This window comes from Gopherus flavomarginatus, chromosome 7 (genome assembly GCF_025201925.1).
Source record: "Gopherus flavomarginatus isolate rGopFla2 chromosome 7, rGopFla2.mat.asm, whole genome shotgun sequence".
NCBI lineage: Eukaryota > Metazoa > Chordata > Testudines > Testudinidae > Gopherus > Gopherus flavomarginatus.
Window position 1 is genome coordinate 23744160 of NC_066623.1, and position 21577 is coordinate 23765736.

At 41.0% G+C, this 21577-nt stretch overlaps 1 protein-coding gene and 1 long non-coding RNA gene across 4 annotated transcripts in view; one reads left to right on the top strand and one right to left on the bottom strand.

Annotated features, from left to right (window-relative positions):
* The window catches only part of ATP10B (ATPase phospholipid transporting 10B (putative)), a 75200-nt gene that overhangs the window by 27450 nt on the left and 26173 nt on the right, over positions 1-21577 (bottom strand). For both annotated transcript variants that reach the window (XM_050962522.1, XM_050962521.1), the window contains 6 exons: positions 20800-20885; positions 17274-17380; positions 13145-13276; positions 11580-11707; positions 9265-9517; positions 5100-5335 (listed from right to left, as the gene is read on the bottom strand). In XM_050962522.1, the coding sequence (XP_050818479.1) occupies positions 5100-5335; positions 9265-9517; positions 11580-11707; positions 13145-13276; positions 17274-17380; positions 20800-20885 (942 nt within the window). The remainder of the gene's footprint in view (positions 1-5099; positions 5336-9264; positions 9518-11579; positions 11708-13144; positions 13277-17273; positions 17381-20799; positions 20886-21577) is intronic.
* Positions 11616-19109, top strand: LOC127055683 (uncharacterized). Of its 2 annotated transcripts, none has more exons than XR_007775553.1 (3): positions 11616-11836; positions 15133-15798; positions 17939-19109. It is a non-coding gene; the product is annotated as an uncharacterized LOC127055683 (long non-coding RNA). The 2 variants fall into 2 exon arrangements; XR_007775552.1 differs by having other exon boundaries at positions 15720-15798.

The window sequence follows — 21577 nt, forward strand, 5'->3', positions numbered from 1 at the left end:
GAGGGTGGTAAGGTCCTGTCGATGGATTTGCTTGAGTGACCTGGATGGAAAAAGAGGGGGAGCTGGTAAAAAGACTTCCTGGTAATTATGATATAAACATGGGTTTACCTGCACTGCACACTTTTATCTGCCAGGTAGTCCCAGACATCTAATAATAAAGTTGTGGCCTGCTTAAACCCATGTCAAATATCTGCAGTCTTTCTTTCAGTAAAGCCAGATAATAGATTACTAACAGTACAAAAACACTTAAAAGTAACTAATGCAGACTGCTTATCACCAATTCATGAAAGACCACTTCCCAGTTGGCATTGCAATCACAGTATAATAGAAGTGGCTGGGAACTTTTTGACAAAATTACTTTTTGTTGGAAAATCCTGATTCATTACAGAAATGTGTTGGTTTTAATTTAACTTTTATCAGGAAGATTTTTTAGGTCCAGAAAGAACTGCTGATGTGTGAAAGAGACCCATTTGCCCCAGAATAGCCAAGGTTCATTGCCAAAGAGCCACAGTAATACATCAGCAGCCCCCTCCACCAGCACTCCCCTCCACTCCCAGAGACTCCTGACCACCAGCAACCCGTCCAATCAGCACATCCCCCTCCCTCCCTGCATCCTCCAATCAGCTGTTTTGTGGCATGCAGGAGACTCGGGGAGGTGGGGGGAAGGAGTGAGGGCATGGCAGACTTGGGAAGGGGTGGAGTGGGGGCAGGGCCTGTGGCAGAGCCAGAGGTTGAGCAGTGAGCACCCCCTGGCACATTGGAAGTTGGCGCCTGTAGCTCCAGCCCTGGAGCCGGTGCCTATACAAGGAGCCACAAATTAACTTTTGAAGAGCCTCATGTGGCTCCGGAATCACAGGTTGGCAACCCCTGGCCTATGGTCTGTTGGAGAGTGCCAACAGAAAGTCTCTCTCTCTCTCTCTCTCTCTCTCTCTCTCTCTCTCTGTCTCTGAGTCAACAAATATTTAACTGAGATTGAGGGAGACTAGCTTTACAGCCAGATGGTGAGAGCACTCACTTGCAATGTGGAAGACCCAGGTTCAAGTCAATGGTACAATTCAAGACAGACGAGGAATTTGAACCTGGGTCTCCTGCTTCCCAGGTGAGTACCTAAAACCAGTGGGCTGTTTTCCTCATGAAACAATTTGAAAGGTCTTTGCTTTGTCCTGCATCAAAATGGAAACAATGTTAAAACCTTGACATTTTCTGCAAAATTGAATTGGTGTTTTCCAACCAGCCCTACCACACACAGAACATTGATTAAACAGAAAAAAAAAAAAAAGAAAGAAAAAAAAAAAGGAACTCTTTATACTTCCTTTTGGTCCCACATCTATTTGGCATTTACAGAAGATTATCTCTTGTTCAGCACTATTACTTTCCATTAAAGCTCAGCAAATTCCATAGCATACTATTATATTAGCAGCTCTCCTACTTTAACACTTCTCTTGGCAACAGCCCCACCAGGCAGGTGCTCACAGCAGATGCTGTACTAACCTGTATCCAAAAACCACTCTTCTCAGCATTGCAAAGATCTTAAATTTTCCTTTTATCATGGGCTACCAGTTTTCATAGCTGGTACAACACTTGGAAACTTGGCATTTAGAAGCCAAAAAAAAAAAAAAAAAAAAAGAAAAAGAGAAAAAAAGTAGAATCCCAGCTTGTGGCCCTTGGACACTCCTGTCTACTATATAGAGAAGAATTTTTTTCTTTCCCTTTGTCTGTTTGATACAAAGATTCAGGAAAATGTACATGGAGAATCCAAATTCTAAAAACATAAGAATGACCAGTGGTTCATCTAACCCAGTATTCTGACTTCTGACAGTGGCCAATGCCAGATGCTTCGGAGAGAATGAACAGAATATTGAGGGATTTGTCCCGTCATCCACTCCCAGCTTCTATGCAGTCAGAGGCTAGGGACACCCAGAGCATGTGGTTGCATCCCTTTTTTGTGTATAGCCATTGATGGACCTATCCTCCTTGAATGTATCTAGTTCTTGTTTGAACCACGTGATAGTTTTGGCCTTCACATCATCTGGCAATGAAATCAACAGGTTGACTGTGCATTGTGTGAAAAAATACTTCCTTATGGTTGTTTTAGACCTGCTGCCTATTAATTTCACTGGGTGACCCCTAGTTTGTGTGTTATGTGAAGGAATAAATAACATTTTTTAATTCTCTTTCTCCACACCTGTCATGATTTTATAAACCTCTATCATATCCCCTCTTAGTCATCCCCTTTCTAAGTTGAAAATTCCCAGTCTTTTAAATCTCTCCTCATATGGAAGCTGTTCCATACCCTTAATCATTTTGGTTGCCTTCTCTGTTACATTTCCAATTCTAATATATCTTTTTTGAGATGGGGTGACCAGAACTGCATGCACTATTCAAGGTGTGGGCGTACCATGGATTTATATAGTGGCATTATGATATTTTCTGTCTTTTTCTGTTTCTTTCCTAATGGTTCCTAAAATGGTTAGCTTTTTTGACTGCTACTGCACTTTGAGCAGATGTTTTCAGAGAACTATTCACAATGACTCCATGATCATTTTCTTGCATGGTAACAGCTAAATTAGACCTCATCATTTTGTATATGTAGTTGGGATTTTGTTTTCCAGTGCGCATTACTTTGCATTTATTCACATGGAATTTTATCTGCCATTGTGTAGGCCACTCACCCAGTTTTGTGAGATCCCTTTGTAACTCTTTGCATTCAGCTTTGGATTTAACTATTTTGAGTAATTTTATATCATCTGCACATTTTACCCCTTTTTCCAGATCATTTATGAATATGTTGAACAGCACTACTCTCAGTACAAATCCATAGGCGACCCCATTTTTCACCTCTCTACATTCTGAAAACTGACCATTTATTCCTACCCTTTGTTTTCTATCTTTTAACCAGTTACTGACCCATGAGAAGACCTCCCTTCCCAGGCTCTTAAACAAACTAAGCAAACATAAGTGTGGGACCTTGTCAAAGACTTTCTGAAAGTCCACTAAATCCACTGGATCACGCTTGTCCTCATACCTGTTGACTCTCTCAAAGAATTCTAATAGGTTGATGAGGCATGATTTCCATTTCAAAATCCGGTTTGACTCTTCTCCAAAATATCATGTTCATCTATGCCAGTGGGGCCAACCTGTGGCTCCGGAGCCACATGAGGCTCTTCAAAAGTTAATATGCAGCTCCTTGTATAGGCACCAGCTCCAGGGCTGGAGCTACAGGCGCCAACTTTCCAGTGTGCTGGGGCATGCTCACTGCTCAACCCATGGCTCTGCCACAGGCCCTGCCCCCACTCCACCCCTTTGTGCCCCCTCCCCTGAGCCTGCCATGCCCTCGCTCGTCCCTCTTACCCCCTGAGCCTCCTGCATGCCACGAAACAGCTGACTGAGAGGTGTGGGGAGGGAGGTGGAGGTGCTGATTGGCTTGGCTGCTGGTGGTCAAGAGGCCCTGGGAGAGGAGGGGGGTGCTGATTGTGGGGCTGCTGATACATTACTGTGGCTCTTTGGCAATGCACATTGGTAAATTGTGGCTGCTTCTCAGGCTCGGGTTGACCACCCCTGATCTGTGTCTCTTTACTATAGTTTCAGCCAATTGACTTGGTACTGAAGTTAGGCTTACTGGCCTGTAAGTGCCAGGATCGCCTATTCAGTCTTTTAAAAAATTGTTGTTATATTAGTTATCCTCCAGTCATTTGGCATGGAGGCTGATTTAAGTGATAGGTTACATACTACAGTTAGTAGTTCTGCAATTTCTTATTTGAGTTTCTTCAGAACTCTTGGGTGAATACCACCTGGTCCTGGTGGCTTATTACTGTTTAATTATTCAACTTTTTCCAAAACCTTCTCTATGGCAAGTAGAGCAGGAAACCCTATTTCTAACTGAATTTGCAGTGTGAAGTGAGAAATTTTTTAACTCCAATCCTTAAAAAAAATGCAAAAAAGAACTGGAGAGAGCAGCAAGAAGCTATAGATTCTGATTCAATGATTTTATGATAGGAAAAGAAGTTGGGGAAAAATTCTCATGAAGACGTTTTACACACCTGAAATGTCATGATCCATAAAGCAAATAGATACAGAGAAGTTCTCAATGTACTATGTGGGAAAACGGGATGCAAGACAACAGACCAGCAAGCAATAAGACTATCATTAAATAAACAGATTCCAGAAGTTAACAGAGTTCTAACTGATGTCCACTTCTACATAACAGAGATACTAGTTAGCAAGGCAGAAGTTTGTAATAAATGTATTCATAAGCCTAAATCCTGCAAACAAAAGTCACTGGGAATCAGTGGGCATAAGAGATTTCCATCCGGAGCTTCTTTGCTTAGTGTTTGACCCCGTAAAGTGTTGAGCACTCTGGCTGAAATCCAGTAAAGCACTTGAGTATGTGTGTAACAGAGCAGATTGAAAAAGTAACAATATTTGGGAAAATTTTGTTCCTGTTTTCACTTTTCAAAAAAATAATAATAAAAATTCTGAATTTTGAAAATTTTCAACCTGCTGTACAGCCGGTCACAAAAATGGGACAAAATTTTTACAAAAATTAGAACTGAAAACGTTGACCCATTTTTTCTGCTGAAGTTCTGACAAACTTGTGATGAAATTCCGCAAGTTTTCGATCAGCACTCGTGTTTAGTTTTAAGCATGTGTACTTGAAATTAAGGATGTGACTAAGTATTTTGCTGGACTGAGGCCAGAGTGCTCAGCATTTTGTAGGATTACAGCCTTATTTTGGAACTACATTTTATATAAAACTCAAATTTTATATTTTTAACTTTGTACTAAAAACCATACTAGGTTCACTGTATTTTATCTGTAGTAAAGTGAGACCTGTCTTTTGACAGAATAACAAGATACTGGTAACTCTCCTGGTGGCTCAATTTGTCACTTTTACATGATATAGTGTAATAAATTGAGATTCATCTGGGGTGACCATGTAGCATTCTCTGGCAAGTAACAGGTTATCATTTCCTTGCTCCCAATCTAGGAAATGAGTGCTGTTCCATTGACTATTTTCTCCTTCAGCTCCCTCCTCCCCTCAAAAAGTTGCTTGAAGCAGAGATCCCCAAAACGTATTGACCGAATCTGAAGTTACTCACTATGGTACTGCTGAACGCCACTTGAGACTGAAGGCTGTCACAACGCCCCAAAGATTTCTTCCTTGCATGTCCCTGAAAACGAGCCCGGGCACTTTGGCACCTCCTCAAGGGCTTAGAGTTTTTCTGTTTTAAAGTGTCTGGTTTCTCGATCTTGATAACAGGAAGAGCGAAATGCTGATGTCTTGCCCAGTCTTCATCATCTGAGTCCAGTTCCTTGTGGGTCTCCAGGCGTTTGGCTGGAAGAGAGAAACCAAGATCTTGCCTAGTCTTTTCTTGTTATTAGCAGTATTACTGAGAAGATTTTATTGTTATTATTACTAACTCTGATAATCCGTGATGCTCTGTACCTCAAAATGACACCCTGTACTCACGTATTCACCACTATTAAATGATTGTATGTTTTGTACCAAGTATTCCTTGTGTGGCATCATTTGAGAAGTCATGATCTGTGGAACATTAGTATCCTGTTGAATTGTACGCACTACCACTGTATGTGAAGTTATGGAGTTTGCTGTATGTTTGTTACTGAAATATGTTGTGAGTCTGGGAGATTCCCACAGCCTGTCAGTAGCAACAAAGGAGCAACTAACACCTCCAAGCCAGATTTACACTAGGAATAGCCAGCCATTAAGGAGAATTCACTCTCCCAGAGGGCCCCTCCTGAAGCACATAGATGGAAGCCTAGTGTCTCCCAGGGCATTTAGAACATGTGACCTCTGACTCCATGTTTGAGACACTCTCTTTCCATGCACATGGATTGGGGGGGAGGGAGGTATCTAAATTTGGGATGGTGACATCAGCCCCCAGCCTCTCTCCCCTCCCACCTATTCTGAAGGCAACAAGAACACTGGGAAGACAAAGACTTTGAACTGGGGAGATTGGGCTCAGGCTGAGAAGGGAATTTAGCCTGCGTATTAAGAACTGTATGTAACCTGCCTCCAACATCCAAATGGGGTAAGAAAAACTGATTAAAATCTTGCTTAATTTGATAAAGTTTAGAATTTAGACTGTGATTTTATTTTTATTTCTTACGTAACCAACTTTGATCTCTATGCCTAACTCCTATAATCACTTAAAATCTTTCTGTAGCTAAAAAAACTTGTTTTAATGTTTTATCCTTACCAGTGAGTTTGTCTAGAGTGCTTGGGGAATCTGCTCAGATTACAAGGGTTGGTGCATGTCCACTATCCTTTGATGAAATGTCGAACTAATTAATGAGCTTGCATTGTTCAAGAGAACATCTCGAGCAGGTACATTCCTGGGGTGCAGGTCTGGGGGGATTTGCTGATGTTTCCCTGTGTATGGTTCATGAGTGGCTTAGAGCAGTGGCTCTCAACCTTTCCAGACTACTGTACCCCTTTCAGGAGTCTGATTTGTTTTGTGTGCAAGTTTCATCTCACTTAAAAACTACTTGCTTACAAAATCAAATATAAAAATACAAAAGTGTCACTGAAAAAATGCTTAATTTCTCATTTTTACCATATAATCATAAAATAAATTAATTGGAATATAAATATTGTACTTACATTTCAGTGTATAGTAGACAGAGCAGTATCAACAAGTAATTGTCTGTATGAAATTTTAGTTTGCTAGTGCTTTTTATGTAGCCTGTTCTAAAACTAGGAACATATCTAGATGAGTTGAGGTATCCCCTGGAAGACTTCTGCATACACCCAGGGGTACACATACCCCTGGTTGAGAAGCACTGTCTTAGAGAGCATTTATGCAACTTATCTAGCAAAACATCATGAGAGACAGCCCAGGCTGGAGAGTTAAGAGGACACAGCAGTGCCACAGTTCCAGGCTGTACACTGGGGACTCATCACACAATCTCTAAACCATCACCAGAAAAAAAAACTTCCATGCAGTTCAATTTCTTGGCAAGCCTCACTCTGAAATGTTTATCATTATAAACCAAAACAACAAAAAACTGGTTACTTTTATGGACTTCTGTTAACTAAAGTCTCTTTAGTTGCACTTCCTGCAGTTCAGTGGAACAGAAGAATGAACTATTGTAATTCACAAAATTTGGTAATGTTTTCACTCACAGAGCATGAAAATCTATTTGGCAGCTGCTGGCCAGCTTAACGACATTCTAAATATAATGTAGACGTGGAGTAGTTATATGCATAGTAAAGCACTTTGGGCCTAATCTTGCATTACCTACAGGAAAAACTCCCACTGAAGAATACAACATGAAAGGGAGTTGCGGTCAAATGGGAATTTTGCCTTAGCAAAGACTGCGAGATTAGACCAATAATATTGTTATCCCTTTTTGACCCAAGCGGCTTGTGAAAGTTTGCCGCCCTGTGGGGGCTGCAGTTGGGTATAAAAATTGACAATGAAGTCTGGTGTTTTCTTTGAGACAAACTTATTTATTTAAAAGGAACATAGGGAATCCTGCATCTCTGAATGCAGAAGGAATCAAAACAAGACAGATTTTTTGCTTACAGTCCCAAGCATCTTTAGTCAGCACCAGACCCAGAAGCCCATTCTCTAGCTTCTTTCATGGCCATAGACTGTGCTTGTCCAGGCTCTCTCAGTATGTCTTGCTTCAGTTTGTCTGTCCCTGTGTGCTCAGTTTGTCTGTACTTCAGCTTCTCTCTCTTTCTCTCACTCACACACACATTGTGCCTTCCGCCTATGCGGTGTGAGCTTATGCCTATTTTTAGGTGGGGCTCCTTAACTATCTCTGGGCTTGTCTACATCACAAAGTTGCAGCGCTGGTGAGGGGGTTACAGCGCTGCAACTTAGGAGGTGTACACATCTGCAGGGCATCACCAGCACTGCAACTCCCTGTTTGCAGCGCTGGCCGTACTCCCGTTTTGTCTCGGGTGTAGAGGATCCAGCGCTGGTGATCCAGCGCTGGTAATCAAGTGTAGACACTTACCAGCGCTTTTCTTGACCTCCGTGGAATAAGCAGGTATCCCAGCATACCTGAGGATACCTCTCTGGTAATCAAGCAGGTCTCCTTCCCCGCGGTTTGCTCCGGTGTTCTCCGAATCCCCCCCCAAGCGGGTCTCCTTCCCCGCGGTTTGCAGGGGGGTTCGGGGAACGCGAGAGCAAACCGCGGGGAAGCAGGTCTCCTTCCCTGCGGTTTGCTCTCGCGTTCCCCGAACACCCGTGCAAGCAGATCTCCTTCCCCGCGGTTTGCTCTCGCGTTCCCCGAACCCCCGTGCAAGCAGGTCTCCTTCCCCGCGGTTTGCAGGGGGGTTCGGGGAACGCGAGAGCAAACCGCGGCGAAGGAGACCTGCTTGCACGGGGGTTCGGGGAACGCGAGAGCAAACCGCGGGGAAGGAGATCTGCTTGCAGGGGGGTTCGGGGAACACTGGAGCAAACCGGGGAAGGAGACCTGCTTCCCCGCGGTTTGCTCTCGCGTTCCCCGAACCCCCCTTGAAGCCGCCCAACAGCGCTGCAGTGTGGCCACATCTAACACCACTTGCAGCGCTGGTTGCTGTAAGTGTGGCCACTCTGCAGCGTTGGCCCTATACAGCTGTACTAATACAGCTGTAACAACCAGCGCTGCAAAATTGTAGATGTAGACATACCCTCTTACAGCTATCTTAAATGAAGACAGCATTCACACTCATCAGTTTCAATGAGGTTTTAACAAAAACTATAACAGTATTTATTAATGAAAAAGTAACTATCAGCAATGGACCTAACCAAAAAAAACCAGATTCAAATACCCACAAACTTTGGGGAACTTCAGATATGGACTTTGTAGTTTAGGCCTGTTTCTAGCAAACACATAATTGTTCCTACCTTCCGCATTACTCAGATGGCTGTATGGTAATTACTTTTGGACCCACTGAGTTTAATTACCACTTATCTCACTTAGTAAGAATCAGAGAAAGGTAGGACTGGCAGTTACTACAGTGCAGTGATTTTAAGAGGATATTTCTTCCTTGCAGTCCTGAATTGTTGATCACAATAGAGCAGAGGCTGAGATGTTTGATGTAGGAATATGAAGATTAGTTATGTGGCTTCAGAATAATTTTAAAAACTTCCTTCTCTGGTGAACCTTTACAACAAAACAGTCACCAAAGAAAACAAAAAAAAACAACCCCCAAACCAACCACAAAATGGAATACTAAGCCATATTTAGCTAGCCAGGAGAAGGTATAGTAGGATCATAATACAATAATATTTCTTTGAGTTTTACCATTTTCCTGATGTGAAAACTCATTTCCATCGACAGTACAGCGCCGAAACACCATCTTGTTCTCTGTTAGTGTCCCAGTTTTATCCGAGAAGATGTACTGGATTTGCCCCAGATCTTCAGTGATATTTAGGGCTCGGCATTGTATGGGCAAATCTACATCTTCATCATACAGGTCGATATCATTGTGAATTAAGAAAACTTGTCCCAGCTTGACGAACTCGATGGACACATAGAGAGAAATGGGGATTAAAATCTGAAAGAAGAATGTTCCACAAGATGTTAGAACCTCAGTGGTGGATCTTTTTTCTCTCTGTACTTTTCACTGTCAGACAAGTTCCATGTCAGCTGCAGTCATGACACTTTATGGAGGAGAAAAAGAACCAGTTCTTTCTGGAGTCTAAGTCTTATTAATTCAGTGGCAGGGAGATTTTCACTGTCCCTGTAATTCACAGGGAATGTATGGGTCATGGTCACCCTCACAAAAGCTCTGTGATCTCCATGATGTAACACCTTGACCATAAGCACATGCATCTCCTGACTCTCATTAAACATGTATCTATGGGAATGATATACTACCAGGAAATTCATATTCTAGGACTGAGGCTATGGTGCCAGAAACAGCCATCCAGAAGTGGAATGATGCTGTACACATAATAGCACCCTATGGATATAGCAGTGGATGTGGGTCAAGAGGTGCTATATTTGGAAGTGCTCAGATGGGATTCACAACACTATCCAAAATGTGTTTCTAGGCCAATGTGCATCTTGCTCATATTGCTCCTAAAATAGGATGGACTAGCATATTTTTCAACTCTTAATATAAATTCCTTTGAATAAGTAACTGCTTTTATTTACCACTTCTCCCTCTTCTGTTATCCCCCCAAAAACCTCTAAATTCCCAAAATGTACAAGTATTCTGTTTCAGAAATAGTGCATAGCTTCCCTAGGGATTCTACCAACAACTCAGAAAATTGTCCTCATATTTTATTCATATTAAACAAAGTCTCTTTAAATCTCAGTGGCTATAATAATAAATATGAAAAATAAATCCCCATTCCATAAAATGTTCTCAGTTAGGCTTAATCAGATTCAGATATATGGTCTTCCAGTTCTAATTTATCTTCTTTTTCCATGCCAACACAGCCTTATCTAGTTATTATTCCCTGTTGGTAAAGTGTACAATAATTTTTGTTTCACTGTTTCTTTGAGCTACTAAGTAGAATTCTCATTCTGAATCAGGGGAGAAAACACTGAAAGTTCTAACATACGGATGGAATTGTCTTCCTCTGTGTGAATGCGATCAATTCTGGAACTAGTTTAATGATATTACCATCTCCTTCATATCAATAACACTGGGGAAGGATCAGAAAAATCAGGACAGACAGCTGCAAGGGAGGGGTAGGAATCAGTGCCAGAAAGATAAAAGGCCCTGCTCCTTATCAACTGAGAGGCAACCACAGGTCAATCAGGTTCAGCTGTGAAAGGTTACCAAGGTAGCAAGTTAGAATCAGCTGAGGGGGGAGCTACCTGAGGTTAATTGGGACCAGCTGATTCCAACTTACTTTACACAGCAATGATGATTGTGAAGCTTGGTCATCTTGGGGCTGCCTGAGACCTTTTTAAACCCTTCCCTGTGGAAGGAAGGGGGGAGAGCAGAGAGAGAGAGAAAAAGCCCTGCTGCCAGGAGTGCACGAGCAGCAAAACAGCGAAACCTTCCAGGAGGAGCGGCAGTACTTTCTCTCACAAGGTGGTAAGAATTCGCTAAGCAGGACCGGTGGAGATACGGGGAGCAAACTTCCCCTGTGTCCCAAGGGGGACTGCATTACCTAAGCCTGTTTTACCAGGGCTAAAAGCAGCAGAGACTGAGGAGACTGGGAAGGTGCCTTGCCACAAAATATATATATATACACATGTGTGTGTGTGTGTGTACATACATATACCCATACTCATACTATACTGACTATTGTGAATTAACTATAACAATGTATGGGTTTTCAGATGCTGTAGAACCCTAAAACTTAAGAAGCTTTCAAGATAAAAAGGTGCTTCCACCTGATGTATAGCAACTGGTTCTCTACCATGTGATCTTTATTTACAAATACAAAAAAGGCTGTTATCACTTAAGCACTCTAGAATAACATCCAAAATATTGCACTAACTGCTGTACACTAGTATTTTGGACCATTTCTGTAAAATATCGTAGTATTTTTACAAAAGTTTAAAAATAAATTCAACTATCAAGAGGCTATAACTTGACATCTGCTTGCCAGCCATTATATTGAAGCTATAGATTTTTTTTTAAATTTCTGTTTTACCTGTAACAGGATTATCATTGTCAAGAACATGTAGAAACCAGCAAGAGCCGAGGAAAGGTAGTTGCCATTCGGGTCTGGGACTTCGTATGGTGGGCGTTCTGAAAAACTCCCATTCCAAATGCCATGACCTATATAGAATCAACACTATTTTAGTGGACTAAGTTGAGCAAAACAGTCTTGAAAGGCCCTACCTCTTCTCATTGAGGCCACGCCTCTTCTGGTTGAGGCCACGCCCCACTCAGGACTCTGGCATACTGGTAAGTCCTTTAAACTACTTTCACCCCTGGTCTTAGGCCACATCCAGAAATGGATGATTCTTCCTCCTCAATTTCTCCAAGATCTCATTCCTTTTCTTTCCACCCCTGAAGACAAATCTCTTCAAGGTTTCATTGCTTGCTGCCATTACTACTGCAACATTGTTATTTCTGGCCTCCCAGATATGCATGTTGCTCAAGAATGCTGTTAACTTAACAGCACTGGAAACTGAATTTCCACACAGAACTAGTGGAGTTTGATACTGTACAGGCAGTCAGCAGGAACACAAGCTTCCCCTGCACTGTCCTGGCCTCTTTCCTGACACTCTTGAAGAAGATGCTATTAAATGCCAATTGTGGAAGAAGTTTTTGTGATGTGGACATCTGTCCTACTAAGAACTGAATAGAGACTCCCAAATTATTTCATGCTGGCCATGAAAACACCTGTCAGATGGCAACAGCTTTTGGCTGCTAGAGACCTTATCATATTTGAACAAGGATGATTATCCCACTACCACACTCATGAGTTACCTACTCCCCCAAGTTTTGCTAATATTCCATTATCTGCAAGCAAGATACTGATCATTAAGTCATCAGTAATATTTTTTTTTTCTGAAATGCTATATTAAAACAATGTTATCATGTAAAACAAACTACTAAACCACTGTTGGCGCCAAAGGTCATTTTAAAAGAATGAAATCTAGTGGATTTATTACTATTTTACATGTTACACTGTATGAACATTTCATGTTTAAGTCTTCACTTTTTTTAAAAGATAAGCAGATAAATTGGGTTTTAAATGTTTACTTTTTGCATCTGTGTCCACACATCACATCTTAACGTAAAGGATTTTGCTACTCAGGGATACATGAGCACGAAAAATGCTCACTGGGCTCCAACTTTGACCCTTTCTTCATTAGAGTTAAGAAAATGTATCGATCCTGCTCTGACTAGGATAGGATCACAGTCACTACTGAAATGCAAGCCTGTGCTGAAGCTTTCTGCAATGCGATGGAGATGACCTCTTCCATGATTAGCATCTAGCAAATCCTGCTAGAATTGGAGATGAAAATTCTTACCCACAACTGAATTTCTTCCCGCATTTGGGATTATTCAGATTTGAGATTTTGATTCAAACCCATTATAAAGATAGTGTCAACCCTGAATTTTCAGTTAAGTTCCCCAGAGTAAAGGTTTTTCAGATCTAGGTTTTGGAACAGACACACGCCTAATAAGAACAAATCTGAAATCACCTCAAAAGAAAACCAAACATTTCAAATGGAAGAGGAGATTTTCACCGTTGCTCCATACCTAGTGCTCCGATAAGACACATGATGAACAGAAGTCCCACACAAAAGAAAATATCAATGTTCATGCGCCGTTCTATCTTGCTGCGTTTGTAACGAGGCCCACTGTTATTCAGCATGGCCTTGGTTTCATGACCTTCAAAAACAAAGGTAGAGAGATTTGTTTATTTAGTTTCTTACCTGGGGGAGGGGACAGGGAACAGAGACAGACTTAATACACATCTATACCCAACATGCTGGTGTTCACAATCTTCACTTGACTCCAAGCATTTTACGTGGGGGGGGGGGACGCGGGGAGGGAGGCTGGTGCCCACAATCTTCACTTGACTCCAAGCATTTTACTCGGGGGGGGGGAGGAGGGGCACGCAGCGGAGGGGGGTTTCAGATGGGAGTGGTGTCAGGGCTGAAGGATCACAGGAGTGTTTCCCTGCCTTCTCCACCTGGTATAATTTACCAGGAAGGATCGTTCCTGTGTCCTAAGTCACAGCAAATGCATTGCAGCAGGGCATTTTACCTGTACAGCCTAGTGGGACCCAAGCCTATCACACACCATTCATGCCACTGTCCCAGGCATTCCTATTTATACTCAATTGATGCATTTAGGTGGTAAATACAAGGACCCCAAATTCTCACTTACACCAAGGCCCCACAAGAATAGCCGTTTGCAAGAGGTCTCCCTGGCCAGCATAAGGCATACGCCAGCTCTGGTCCCAGTTCCTGCAATACAGGGCATGTCAAGGGCTGACTGAGGTTGTGGCTGGAGTATAATGTACAATAGCTAATGTCTGCTTTCCGGAGACCAAAGGCAGCAGAGCATACATTAGAGCAAAACTGAGTGGACTTAACTTACATCAGTGCCAGGCAGGTCCCGCCTTCCCCAGAACACAAGGGTGGCTTAAAAAGCTACTTTTCCTTCCCAGCCTCACTTCCTGCCTAAAACACTTCATTCCCCTAACTGAGAATTGGGGCCAAGAATTTGAATCCTGCTTTAAAGTGCAAACCTGAATACAAGCTTAACTATGGAGTTGCTTCTGACACCTTCGTGATATACACACAAATAAATACACACCCACTGTAAAATGTATATGTTTTAACTACAAACAGAAGACACAGAGAAACTTTTAAGATGAAGAATTTCTATGAAACAGACGTTAGGGGGAGCATGTTTCACACTAGAGTCCAGCTTTACAAGCACTAGAAGGAAGTAAAGCTTCCAATTAGGTCTGGAAGGATTCCAAAAGAACAATTACATTACAGATTTCAGCTGTCACACACATTTCACTCTCACAAGGGCAGCAGAGTCAGCGGGACCACAAGGCTTACACCAACATTTGAAGATCCAGGGAAACATGTACGTGCTTCTACTTAACAGCTAAATCTGCTTGATGTGAAAAGGAAGTAAAATAAGATTTGGAAAATATAAAAATCTTACACAATAATATAATATACATCTTATTTTACTTCCTTTTATATATAGAAATAAAAACCTTGATTAGGTGGTCTACTGATTTCTAACTACTTTTGAATATCTCAGCAGCTAAACTGGCTTAATTAGAAGCTGTTAGTCACATTTGCCAAGTACAAACTTACAGAAAACCCAATATGTCAGATCCAGAAGTGAATGATTTTAATGTTATTTAGCTCTTCATTATATGACTGTAAAGTATGAACAACACAGTAGGATAGGAAAATATTAAACGTATTAAATCTGAATCAAGTTACTACGTTTGTAATGGCAATACGAGACTAGTGAAAGAAGTGCTAAGATGAAACCAGCATGTAAGAGCCTGCTTTTTCTAGCCTATTAATTTTTCATACTGCACCTCTCATTGTGATAGCTAAATAACTTCCAGTGGTGCTTTAAATGATGTCATATGTGATTCTTTCTCCATTTATCTTTCCAAAGGATAAACTATGTATAGATTTTTGTTTGCAACTGCATGGTATATGGGAATGATGGGTTGTTTTTTCCTTTGTTTTATCATATGCTAGATCCTTTTATTTGAGAAGACAAGGTCAAAGAAGCACACCTTAAACATGAAGAGGAAGTGATCAGCAAGTGGTCCAGCAGTGCCACTAATGCTGTTGCTGTTCCACATCGTAGCCCAAATTCATATTGCACAGCATCTATTATTACTCTTTGTTCCTATTTCAGTAGTGCCTAGGGGCCCCGATCAAGATGACGGCCCCAATGTGCTAGGTGTTTGACATATATATAGACACACTTCCCTGATCCCAAATATACTAAAATCTAAAAAAAATATCTCAGCAAGCTCAGAATGAAAATTTGATCTCGACATCATCTTGTGACAGGCTAAGACTATGAATTAGAGGTATGAATTACACTGCATTTCTAGGCCTTCCCCATAACTCTGAACATGCTGTTTAACTCACTCCCTTACTTAGCTGCAGGGGGTGGCAGATGAATACTTAGGTGACCAGACAGCAAGTCTGAAAAATCAGGACAGAGCATGGGGGCTAATAGGAGTCTATATAAGAAAAAGACCCCAAAATCAGGACTGTCCCTATAAAATTGGGACATCTGGTCACCCTATGAACACTAATGTCTCACTTTCTAGTTGCTGAATGGAGGGAAGAACTTCTCTTGGCTGCAGGATTGAAGTTTCTCTCTTGCTTCCTACCACCTTCATGTCTGGGGTGAGTGCAATTCATGTAGCCCCTCCTCTATCATGGTTGGAAGAGTGCATCACCCTGTGCTGGCTGAAGCTTCAGCTATGATGCACTTTTCCCTTAGCACAACTGCCTCACATTTAGCCATCTGCATAGACATGGAAAGTAAAGCCACACACCAGTGAGATGTGAGCCACACAGGCTAGGCAATCACATTCAGTGATTGCTCCACAATTCACAGATGTCTCCATTAAAAGGCAAGTTTAAGAGGTAACCGAGTTATACAAATGGAGAACATGTCATCATATAAATATAACGTAAGTGATAATGGTGATTCAGAAAAAGAGGTTACAGATCCTGATTAAAAGTCACAGTATAATCAATGTCAGTGAGTCCCAGAAATGAAGCTAGTGCTGGCTCAGGGAAGATGCTGTAGGTTAATCTAATTTTAGAAACAAAAAAGTGAGAATAAACTCTTACATTGACATTAATAAGTGGGTCTCAGCTGAAAAAATCATATTGAAGACATGCTCAGGTCACAGTCACCATGGCACAAGAATGACTGTGATACTCTAACCTTCAAAATGAGTGGAGAAAGCAGTGAACAGACATTCAAGTAAAGAGCAGAGATGCAAACCATATTAGGGTCTGTGATCAAAAGAACATACCAAAAATGACTGCAATAGACATGCAATGAGAAAAGTAGGATTCCTAAAAGGAGAAGTGAAGAGAAATGATCCCAACTTCACAGTGAACAGTTGCTCCAATTTTTTTTTATAGTAGCTATTTCAAGGAGGTGAGTGATGGGGCTTGGCAGTCTGTGCTGGAGTGGTACAAAGGTTGCCATAATGGAAACAGGTATTTCTGTTAGATGGACACTGTCACAGCATTTGGCATCTAGCCAGGGGTGCAAATGAATGACACTCATGGTGACTGTCACTTCAAATGTCAGCTAGCAAGTGTTCTGGGAGGAACGGCCATTGTTCTTCCTCTATAGCCCAACAATCACCCATGAAAATATTTGAGCTCAATAGAAGGAAACAGAAGGCCTGACTACAACTGTGAACCTTGTGATGCTGCTACAGATCTGGGCACTGATGTCTTTATGGCTTGTATAGGTATATGAGGTGTCTCTAAGCTCCGTTCCCCATCACCTGTACTGGACTCAGTCCTGGGATGTGGAGCAGATCACTTTATGCCTTCTTCACTCCAGCAATTTTTGAGTAGCAGGACATCTGAAATCAATTAACAAGCAGGATCATCTGCTATCACTATTAGCCATCAGGCACCAATGGGCGGACACCTTAGCTTCAGATTGGAACCAAACCCTTAGAGATAAATGGCCAGTACTTTCACTTTATCGACCTATTTCATTCCCATAAACTACCACTTCTTAAAGTAAAGTATTATGGCTCAGTATCAGACTAGACATATTCATTGTAAGATATTTCAAGAGCAACTCCGTGCTTAGCTAAATGAAAAGGTAAAAAGTGAGTTGTTACCTGCATAAATGACAATTCCTATTGCAATCTCAGTATTTCTGATTGTACAGCCACGAAGCAAAAGGCTTTCACTGCCAAAACCAATCCGTTTGTGATCAGGCTGCTCCCTACAAAGAAGAAAATAAAATGATAAGATTTGCCTTTTTTTCCCCTTTGGGTTTGAATCAGCAAATTGTGAGGACTGAGAAATGTTTCACTATATCTGGCTTCAGTCAGGGATCCACACTGGAGGTATATAGAAGTCTTTGTATCTTATGATACAGAACCTGTCTGTATGGACTAAAGCATCAAAATTTAAATCTTAGGATGATTTATGTGGTTGAAGCCTCTGATTCTGTTCTTTGCCTGGCAGATTTAGTATTTAAGAAATGAAGATAAGACAGACTGTGCAATTTAACTCACGATTCAGATGGAATTATTGAAGAAATCTTATAGGTGTTCTCTCTCTGAGGATAATGGTTAAGAGTAATAGATTTTGTAAAATTGTAGAAGCACAATTGTACAGATACCACATGTGCATACGAAGAATATCCTTTGTCTGCTGTGTTTACCATTCAGGGGCTCATCTCTGTGAGGCACTAGCTGGGGGGAGAGATTTTTCAAAGAAGCTTGTGTGTCTTCCCCTTCACTGTATTATTGATCCCAGCATTCTTCCTGCTTTACAGAGTCCCAGTTTAGGACGCACATTCACAAGACAGACCTTATTGCTAGTAAGATGGGCAGAAGCGGAGGTTCGATTTACATGCTGAGCAAATCACTATGAAGCTGTTCCTTCAGGTAAACAAGTCATTATCTGCCTCCAGCGACACAACAGCGAAAGTCTGATGTTTTCAAAGATTCTATTACACCCCAAGCTAGGTTCCTGCTGAGGTCATCCAAGTTGGGAATTATGATGTGGGTCAGTCCTAACATGGTGGAACTGATATTGCTACTTTAAACATCAGCATTGAAGAGGAGGTTCCCAAGTGTTCATGGCTTCCATTTAATTTTTTAACTTCTATTGGTGAACTATGGTATTATTCATACCTGATTATACACTACCTCTCACCTTACATAATCACTTATACCTGTGCAAATGAGTGCAAGGTAAACGAGTGCACTCACAGTGTTTTCAAGCCAGTTTGCCCATTTGTAAATGACAACACAAGATGCAAGACAAAGAAGAATTAGGTCAGAATGGTTACAAACAAACTCCATGGACTGTTGGAAACCACTTTGCTCTTAAGTTTCATGAGCTAGGCAAAGTAGCATACGCTCCAGTTTGCAATGTAACCCACGAATCAGTCATGGGAATGAATGGGACAGATTTTCAAAAGTAGCCTGTAATAGGTGCCCAAAGTTTCTCATTTGCTCACAAAAAAGCAATTTGCACATGACCATCAGGCAGTCAGACATTAAATGCTATTTGTACATGAAAATCAGTTTATGGAGCAATAAAGATTAAGTGTCCCAAAACTAGTGACATAGCAGTATTGTATTGTATTGCACTGCTGATGTGTTAGTTAAACTGCATTAATTAAAGTGTCTTCACTAACACACAAAAAACTCCAGCAACCTCTTTTTTCCCTCGTCTAGATAAGGCATTGGTAAGATCATTTCCTAAAAGCCTCTATGTGTCCCTTTGCTCAAATTTCAATCCAGTAAGGAACATTTTTTCAAGCCTGTCAGATAGGCATTGTGATTTCAATAGAGCAGTTCTTAGGAATTACTATAGTTTTATAGTGAAGCTACAGAAAATAACTGTACAACTTAGAAACGATTCTTGGAGGAATCTCAGTGACTCTCAGCCTTTCCAGACTACTGTACTCCTTTCAGGAGTCTGATTTCTCTTGCGTACCGCTAAGTTTCACTTCAATTCAAAACTACTTGTCTACAAAATCAGATATAAAAATACACAAGTGTCACTGAAAAAATGCTTAATTTCTCATTTTTATCATATAATTATAAAATAAATCAATTGGACTACAAATATTGTACTTACATTTCAGTGTATAGTATATAGAGTAGTATAAACAAGTCATTGTCTCTATGAAATTTTAGTTTGTACTGACTTTACTAGTGCTTTTTATGTAGCCTGTTGTAAAACTAGGAACATATCTAGATGAGTTGATGTACACCCTGGAAGATCTCTGCATACCCCTCGGCATACATGTACCCCTGGTTGAGAACCACTGTTCTAGAGCAAATTCTTTGCTGGAGACATTGTGTTCATTGTATGCTGGGTCACACTCATTTGTTGGAATATCAACTTTTGTTGGAAAATTACTTAAAATAATGCTGGTTTCCTATGACTAGGCTTCTAAATTGTCCTAACTAATAGTAAAACTAGAGGGAAGAACTCAAGCTTCATTGATCATTAAATGCATTAAACTACAATGAATATTTTTTGCTGAAGATTCTTTCTGCTGTCCTTGGACCACGTGATAAGAAACATTGAATGGATTCTGCATCCACTAAGCTTGGGAGATAGTAAATATTTCTGGAATGGATTTTTCATACAAAACTCCTGTCAGAGTTCCAAAATTTGGTGTCAGATCCTTGGTTCCATCTGATGGCACACAGTGCAGTCTGTGCGTGCGCATAGGTGATATAGAGCCCATCCTTGCACACCCAGTATCCTGCTGCTGCCTCTATGTCGGGAAGGTTACCCTGTGCCACAGAAGCCTAACTGAGAGGGCTGTCATAGTTTATGCTCCAAGCAACTAGTCCCAGGAGCCCAAAACTGGATCAATATTAAATAGGGGTTTCCTAGCAGCACCCCTTGACTCTTCTAAGATGTCAGATAGGAGAGTAAGTGGAGGATCACCTTACACTGGGTAAATCTTCTAGGCCAGATTGATATGGGTTTACACCAATGGAGAAGCACAAAGTAAATACACCACAACAAAACCTGGCCCATACAGTATCTTCCAGAAGTTCTAATATTCTCATTGCTCCTCTGAAGAGGCATTATGTATGCCTCTTATAACCATTTTACAAAAGGTAACTGAAAATAAGAGGCAGATTCTTTCCTCACTTGCACATATTTTACATTAGTATAATCCCATTGACTTCAATGGAATTACTCTTGATTTCTGCTAGTACAAGAAAATCAAGCCACAGTAGCTCATCCCTGGATGCCTTTTATTTCCTGTGAACATACATATAGAGAATCTAGATCTTTGAACCTGAACCCCTTTGAACATTAGGAGAGATTTATATTTAGACCCTGGCCCAGACTAGTCCTTCTGGTGTTGGTTTCAGGTCAGATTTAAAATTTAAAGGGACCTATACCTGGATTCAGACATAGCTGAAGTCTCATGAGAAGGGCTCATGTGATTCTGGCAACACTGAATCCAAACACAAGTATTGGCATTGACTTAGCCACAAACTCCAAATCCCATCTAAGTTGGACCTACAACACAGCGTCCACAGCCCACATTTAGGCAGTGGTGGAGTTTTTAAACCTATTACTTTCTGTAAAATACTTAGTTCTAAGCTCAGAGGGGATTTGACACATTTATAGAAACAGATAGCAAGTACTTACACAAAACCGTTGAATTTATTGAGATCATTATTTGGCTTTTCACAGACTACGGTATTTTGGAAAAGTTCTGGATCAAATGGAGTGTTCTACAAAAGAAAATACATTGAGGATTAAGCCCAACATGTACTTTAAACAATGTAACAATCAGAATATCTCACAGCAGTTGTGACTGGCAAACATGTCTATGGTTGCTGGCATAGGAAGCCTTCTGTTGGAAGGGTCATATAACATTAGATTGAATGCAACAATCCCAGCAGATCCACCTCACTACAGCAAAATAAAGAACAATGGGCAAGAACTGCTGAGGGCAAATTCATGGCTTGCAACATACAGACACATCCAGCCTTTTGTCTCCCATTAGTGTATAAAATATGAATTCTGACCTTGGATTTGCATCCAGAGCTTTTATTGAATTCAGTGAGCTGTGGATGCATTCAAAGGCAGAAGTTGGCCAAATTTGCTGCTAGCTTCTCCACTAATCTTGTTTTGATTAGGTATTTACAAGATAACCAATCAATCCAGGCCTTTTCTTTATGCAAATTAACAAAAAGTAAAACTGACCATACTTAGATTTAACTGAACATTTTCATCCCATTCAGCATAGCAGACATTTCATTCAATCTTTGGCTTTTCTGGGAGCACTAGCTCCGGTTCTATTGTTCCAACATTTATACAGTACACAAGTACTCAGTGACATATGCTCACAACATGATGTGGTGCTGACAACAAACATACAAACAGCAGGAAGTCAAGGGAACAAACTGATTAGTTCATTAAA